At 39.6% G+C, this 7547-nt stretch overlaps 1 protein-coding gene across 1 annotated transcript in view; it reads right to left on the reverse strand.

Annotated features, from left to right (window-relative positions):
- Positions 1-1779: 1779 nt before the first annotated feature.
- The window catches only part of DIMT1 (DIM1 dimethyladenosine transferase 1 homolog (S. cerevisiae)), a 7842-nt gene continuing 2074 nt past the window's right edge, over positions 1780-7547 (reverse strand). Inside the window, exons 2-12 of the mRNA XM_010005409.1 lie at positions 7410-7529; positions 7213-7299; positions 6763-6824; positions 6557-6650; positions 6420-6469; positions 5564-5687; positions 5360-5452; positions 4571-4635; positions 3195-3258; positions 2586-2692; positions 1780-1822 (exon numbers count right to left, since the gene is read on the reverse strand). Of these exons, the coding sequence (XP_010003711.1) occupies positions 1780-1822; positions 2586-2692; positions 3195-3258; positions 4571-4635; positions 5360-5452; positions 5564-5687; positions 6420-6469; positions 6557-6650; positions 6763-6824; positions 7213-7299; positions 7410-7529 (909 nt within the window). The remainder of the gene's footprint in view (positions 1823-2585; positions 2693-3194; positions 3259-4570; positions 4636-5359; positions 5453-5563; positions 5688-6419; positions 6470-6556; positions 6651-6762; positions 6825-7212; positions 7300-7409; positions 7530-7547) is intronic.

The following is a 7547-nucleotide window of genomic DNA, read 5'->3' on the forward strand; positions in this document are numbered from 1 at the left end:
ATACCAAAACACTTCTTTGAAGTTGTTCTAGAGAAATTTTACTTTCTAAAAAGCCTCCAAAGATTGAGATATCCTGTATGAGATAAACACTGGCTTCCCCATTATTCCTCCATGCAAGCCTAGAGCTGCAACCAGGCTCTGGTTTACATTGGGTACAAGAGGACAGTCCTGCCGGGTAGTAGATACAAGCTGAAAATGTCTACTTGGCAGGGGGTGTTGGGGAGGAGCACAGCCTGCTGTGAGGTATCTACGCTGACAGGGAAGCAGTGAGAATCAAGATAAACTGATAAGCCAGGTTATGACAAATTCCTGACGCCCACTGCTGAGAGGCTGGAAATACTTAAACAGGGCTCAGACAAGCTTATCTCCCAATTCCCATCCATAAAACAAAAGCATTTAGGAATGCTCCAGCACTTGCTCCTTCTTTATTGATCTAAGTGTATTGCTGTGGCTACTCACCTCACTAATTAATTGATTGTGCACAGTGAAGCAACACTGGAATTAATAAATTACTAAATTTTAAAATAAATTAGTTCATTTCCAAGATAATCTCTGATGATAACTGCAGATTCAAGTCTGTATTTCTGTATATGCTTCTGAATCAATGACTTTTAAATAACTTACAATGGATGCATATAAAATCAAGTTTTATCTTAGAAAAGTTTTTGTTAATTTGCTTCCCCTCTGCTTACTGTGATCTTACAGAAAGGAACATACAGTACATGAAAAAATTACTTAAGGTATTTAATACACAGTCATGCCTTCACCCCTGCATGATGCTATGCAGTTAATAACTATGATTTCCTGAATCATAAAACAGACCACGGTGGATTTTTCTTCTGACAGCTGCTACACAGAGTTAATGCAAACCTCCTTGGGAAAATCTGCCTTCTCTATAACAAATATATATAATCCAAACTATATTAAGACACTTCAGTAAGTCTTTCTGTCAGGACACAGAGATGCATTGCTCTCAATATTCACTGAAAGTTTTGAACTATGCTAAATCTCCTCCTTGCCTTGAAGGGTGAAGTATTTTTCTTAAAAAATAGCTGCTTTGATTTACATTGACAAAAAAAACCTTCTGTATCTGCTTATCAGCACCAGCCCTTTCGAAGTTTCCTGCTGGTTCCTGGAGTAATTTGATGGCAATAAGGAAGGGGTAAAGGAGATGACACTGATAGTTTCAGGTACCTTCATAATATTTTTGTAAATGATAACCAAGCCCACAAGATATATGTTCTTGTTTCTGAGAAAGAGTTACTGGCATTCTCCAAGAGATGCAGGTTACAAACAGACTTGGAATGCAGGTAGCAATGACAACTGGAAGAAAGGCATTTCAAATCAAAAGAAAGTGTTTAATACACTTTCAAACAAAGAAACAAACAAAAATCCCCAACAAATGGAAGGACTACAACTCTAGTTTTGTTGCCCAGACCAGGCTTATGGGCTATACTGTTAAAATACTATGCAAGAATATAGTCAGATCAAGTCCACGAGCAGAGAACTCAGATTACAATTAAACTTGAAAATACACAGTCATGTGGTAGTCCAGCACATGACTTCAGTTGTGAAAAAATTTACTGTTTTTAAAATACAGAACAGCAGGTGCTCACCTACTATCTGTGATGAAATGGCATGTAAAGTTTTCATAAGAACCAGAGTGTGTAAGCTGTATTCTGTTACTGCTTCTGTGAGAAGAGCATGTCTCATTGCAGTCACTCTGGCGTAGCTAAGACTTTGGTGACGAAATACAGAACTCCACTCTTCTAGTAGAGTCTATGAGAAATGGATGCCTTCTGAATTGAAGCCATGCAGCAATCTGAAAGAATGAAATACTTATGTTACAATTTCTGTTTAATTTATACTTCAGCTTATGGCATTTCTAAGACACACTGGCTGGCAAAGAATAGGCATAAATGGCATGAAAGCAGCCATCGCTGTTGGACTGCCATAAGGAATTGTAACAAATCTTAAACTAGTTAGGATCAAAGTTGCTGTTTTACAAATTCAGGTACATTTTCAGTGCAGTTAGTTATACTGCATCACACCAGGTTTATAACTTTTCTTTAACAAGCAGTAGTTGTATTAATTGTCACACTGAAAAACAGGATTTTTTACCTTGTATAAAGAGAGGAATCATTTTCCAACTTACATTAACTGACCAGAAGTAAAAGCAGAATATAGCAGTTAATTACTCAAATTTTCAAGGTATGCTATAGACTACAGCCTAATCCTCAAGGCAGACAGAGAGAGAAGGGCTGTTTAAGTCTTGAGGGAAATGATATAATAACTAATTCCATTATTGAAGCAATTTTTAGTGGAGACATAGAAGGCTCTAGTACACAAGTAAGAGAAATAGAGATCTTTAGCTAGTTGCTTCTCTATACTTTAAGTTAAAACATACATAGGGTTTAATTGTCAGTTTATGTTGAGGACTGGAGGCAAGGAGTGTCTGGTATCGAGAGAAAGGCAGCATTAATACTGTTCCTGTGTGACCCAATACTGATCTGTGCTACACAGGTACAGACACAAGTAGAACTTGAAGAAGCTTAAAAGGAAGGCATAAAGAGAAAAAAAAATACCTAATGAAATCATCTATATCCATTGAACGGGCTCTTTTTTCAGAATAACCTGTATTTTTTAGGACCATCTGTATTTTCTCTGCAATTTTGAAGTTTTCAGGAATTTCCTGTCAATGGAAATTAAGACACAAATTAATTTTCTATTCATAGCATAGAGAGATTCATTTAAGTCACCTGTTCTCTTCCTGCTTTTGTTGTAGTTCTTGTTTCAAGTGATAGAAATTAGTTGTACTTTTTCTTGTATGGGTTATTGGCTTTTCCTTTTCTTTTATCTGAATTTTTATCCTTCAGCTCATTCCCTATGTATGAATCACAACAGGATTGCTAAGCAGACACAAAATTTTATTAGATTCTTACTAGATTACTAATAAATCCTTGTGGCATGTACCACCACTGTATTAATAACATACTCAGCTTTCAGCTTTTTGCCTGATTTAGTGATCTTCTCAGATTTTTCTCCAAGAAAAGGGTTTTTTCCTCCCTCAAACTCTTGGAAAAAAACTGTATCATGTTAAGGTTTTCAGTGTTCATTTTTTTTAATTCATAAAAAGTCAGTATGTAGGTCACAATACACAGAAACAGAATTTAATATATTAAAAAGGAACTTACTGTATTATGTAAGGAACAATGAATTCGGTAATTATGATCCAGCAACTGCTCTACAGCACTTGACCTGAAAGAAATACAAGTTTAGAATGAAAACTAAGCTTTAACTAGTTTTTTTTCACTTCATTGGCTGCTAATTTTTACTGTAAGAATCTTAACTGCACAGAGCTGTTCTTTTTAAACACTTGCCTTTGCCTTGTCTTCTTCTAGAGGAAAAAGCCTGTGACATCAGCATAAATCCTCTACTGTAGTCTACGGAATCACAGGATGGTTAAGGTTGGAAGGGACCTTAAAGATCCTCGTGTTCCTACCTACCTGCTATGAGCAGGGACACCCCACACTAGACCAGGCTGCACAAAACCTGATCCTATCTGGCCTTGAACACCTCCAGGGAGAGGGCTTCCACAACCTCCCTAGGCAACCTGTTCCAGTGCCTTTACTGCCCTCATGGTGAAGAATTTCTTCCCGATGTCTAAACTCCATCTACCCCCTTTCAGTTTACAATCATTGCCGCTTGTCCTATCACTGCCCTCTCTGGTGAAAAGCCCCTCCCCAGCTTTCCTGTAGCCCCTTCCGTAATGGAAGGCCACTGTTGGGTCTCCCCAGAGCCTTCTCCAGGATGAACAGCCCCAACTCTCTCAGCCTGTCTTCATAGCAGAGGTGCTCCAGCCCTTTGATCATCTTCATGGCCCTTCTCTGGACCCTCTCCAACAGCTCCATGTCTTTCCTTTGCTGAGGGGTCCAGAGCTGTACGCACTACTCCAGGTGGGAGTGCGAGCGCACACTGGCGGCTCATGTTGAGCTTCTCATCTACTACCACCCCCAAGACCTTCTCCTCAGGACTGCTCTCCAGCCATTTTTTCCCCAGCCTGTATTTGTGCCTGGGGTTGTGCTGACCCTTTGTTCAATGAAAGGCTGGATGTGGCACTTAGTGCCATGGTCTAGCCAGTGTGGTGGTGTTGGTCATAGGCTGGACTTGATCATAAAGGTCTTTTCCAGACTTGGTAATTCTGTGACCAGATGCAGGACCTTGCACTTGGCCTTGCTGGACTTCATGAGGTTGGCACTGGCCCACCTCAAGGTCACTCTGGATGGCCTCCCTTCCCTCTAGGGTGTCAACCACACCACATACTTTGTGGTCATCAGCAAACTTGCTGAGGATACACTCAATCCCACTGTCCATGTCTCCAACAAAGTTGTTAAACAGCACACGTATCAGTACTAAGCCCTGAGGAATGCCACTTGTCACCTGCCTCCAATTGGACACTATCCCACACTATGCTGAAATGCATTTAACACTGCTATGCATTTGCACAATAAATTATTAACTGATGGCCTCTCAAACTTTGAAAATATTCCCTTTAATAGAAGTTACTTACTTAAATGCTGCAGAGAGAGTCTTGTTTTTCCTAACAAAGGCTATCCTTACCAGACCATCCCACTCCTGAAATAAAAAATTTCAGAATTTACAAAAAGGAAAATACAGCTACTACACAGTCTCTAGCAACAATTTCACAACCATATTGAACACACAAACATTTCAGGAAAATATCTTTCTAAATGATACAAAACCAGTCCTGTCTTGGACAAAGCAATACAAATAGAAGAGAAAATACATCACCCACAAACACCTTTGAATTGCTCTTTTTCATGCCCAGGCACTATTGGCCAGATCTTAGATGCTGGGAAGGCAAATACTTGAAGATGGTCCAGCTAACACTGGGCAAGGCTGAAACCGTCTTGAAGATCAAAGCATTTTAAAAATGAACTTCAAGAATAATATCTTGTAACACCTGTCTTCTAGACACTCATCTGAAGGTAAGACTTCTCATAGATACTCCTTTGATCATAACCAAGTCATCAGCCAGAACGGATGAAAGGGACATGATTACTTGCAACTCTTCAGCTTACATGGAGATGACACCTCAGTCTTGTCATAAACACTGTAAACAATGGTCCACATGAACTGTTGGTGGCAAGTGCAGGTACTGCCCTAACACACACATGATCAGCAGAGGAGTAAGTATTTTGGAATTATGTAAATGCCAATTAGTATCTGGTACTTAGTGCTAAAAAGAGCACAGAGAACTGAGTAGTGAGTAAAAGAAAAATGAAATAATGTACTATCACTTGTACATTATATTTGTAGTAGAGTGTATGACAATTACCTGGAAGTTGATAGGTGGTGGTGGGTTCTTTGGCTCTATTCTGACAACACTGGATTCAACTTTGGGAGGAGGCCTGAAGTTGTTCTTTCCAACCTGTTAGTTGGGAGAAGCCAGGCAGCTGTATGAATAAGCAGCAAACCCTCACATTCCAAGAATTACTCTTCTATCTTTGATAGCTCTGCTAGCTTATGCAGACAGACATACCTTCATGAGGTGGTCGACTCGAGCTAATAACTGAGTGTTAATAGAGAGTCTACAGTATAGTTTAGTTCCTGGTTTTGCAACCAAACGAAGTGCAAATTCCCTTTGAAACATAAGTATTGCACACCTGGGAACAACAGAAATGAGAAAATGAATTCTAAGTAATCAGTTTTTATGTCAAAAGCCAATTAATATTGCCTCAGTGTTTAGAAGCAGTAAAAGTTTGTCATAAAGAAGCTCTGCCTTAATTAGCTCAGAATGTGTTTAAAAACAAACCCAAAAAACTTGGCAAAACCATCTAAATCACCTTAAAGCTACGCTAGGATTCGATTTTTTTATACTGCCAAACAGATCAGCATCAAAGAAACAGCCTAGTTGTAGAGTTTTGTGCCTGACTGTTACAAATATTTTTAATAAGTCTATGATGAGTCCTTCAAATCCAAACTTCCTAGCTCCAGAAATGGACCAGTCATGTCACTAGCAACACAAAGAAGTACCTGGGCAGTTACATTTTTAGACCAGACAACAGGAAGTGTACTGGCTTCAATCCTACCTTTTCCACCCTTCCATTCTCAGGTAGAAAGGCATTTGAAATGCCACAATGTCCTACTTATCTCTGGAATAACAATTAGTTATAGTTCTAGTCTAAAGGTGCAATTCCTGTTTATACCAGCTGGACATTCACTGATAATAAGACTAAATTTTCTCCTTGTGCTTAACACAGTAATATAAACTTATTTCCAGGTTCTGCAGGATTCATACTACAGAAATACTTTGAGAAAAAAAAAAATTACTTCAGATTACTTTTAAAACTAACTTTCCTCTATCAGGTAATACAGAGCTCTGTTCTTCCACATACCTGAAAAAAGGTCTATGAAGCAACAACTTGAAAACAAAAGGTGAAGAAATCTGAGAAAAAGAGTAATAGCATTAGTGTAACTTTTGGGCTGTTATCATTTAAAACGGAAAAGTTTTGTTATGTTGTTTAGTCCATACCTGGTAAGGCAAGTTAGCCACACATGCATCAAAGAATGGCAAGTCTGTTTTCAGGATATCTCCAACCTTGATTTCAAGTTTGTTTGCCAGACACCTGAGGGAAAATACACAAAACAGTTATCCTTAGAGAAGCGTGTTGCCAACGTTTTTGCCAAAGCAACTCCATTTCTTTTTAAGTGCTCACTATTTCCACAGTTGATACTTACGTGCCCTGGACTCTCTTCTGAAGTTCACCAACAAGTCTGGGGTCAATTTCACAAGCAATCACCTGAAAGCCAAAAGACAGTATTTGCAACTTTTATACAACTCCTCTTAACTGGGATTAAAATTTCAGTTGTAAAAAAACCCAAACCTGTACTATTCCTACAGGTTTGAATAAGTCCTAAAAATTCCCTGTTCAGCTATACACCTTTCACCCTTCCCAAAAAAGACACAAGCCTTACCACATAGAGGAGTAACAGCAATATAGTTTGACAAAACTATGCAAGATTCCTACGAATAGCAACAAATTCACTAGAATTATATAAATATTAAGAGAAACACCCATAGTGTAGTTCTATTTATTGGAATCAAGCAGCTGAAGGTCCTTCAGTTTGGCACAGCCCAAGCCACAGCGTGGTCAGAGCTCAGGATGGTGGCGATGTGGAAACTCTCACTTTTTTTACTTTCTCCAACATCTTCACTGTCAGGTTACCAGTTCCAGGGCCCACTTCCAGAATGACATCTGTACGTCGCAGGGCAGCCTAAGAACAAATGGCATTTCAGTCATTTTTATTTTTATTTTCCCCCTAGAACCGATTTCAAACGAACATTTAGCTATAAAAAGGGTAAAGCCCCCGCCCGGCCCCGGCACCTTCTCGATGATGCTGTTGACCACGAGCGGGTTCTTCAGGATGTGCTGCCCGGCGCCGGTGTTGAAGCGGATCCCTAGGGCAGAGACCGGCGTCACTCCCGCCCCGAGCGCGACCGCGGGAAGGCCGCGCCCCGCACC

The sequence above is a fragment of the Chaetura pelagica genome, unplaced genomic scaffold (genome assembly GCF_000747805.2).
Source record: "Chaetura pelagica isolate M959 unplaced genomic scaffold, ChaPel_1.0 scaffold37, whole genome shotgun sequence".
Taxonomy (NCBI): Eukaryota; Metazoa; Chordata; class Aves; order Apodiformes; family Apodidae; genus Chaetura; species Chaetura pelagica.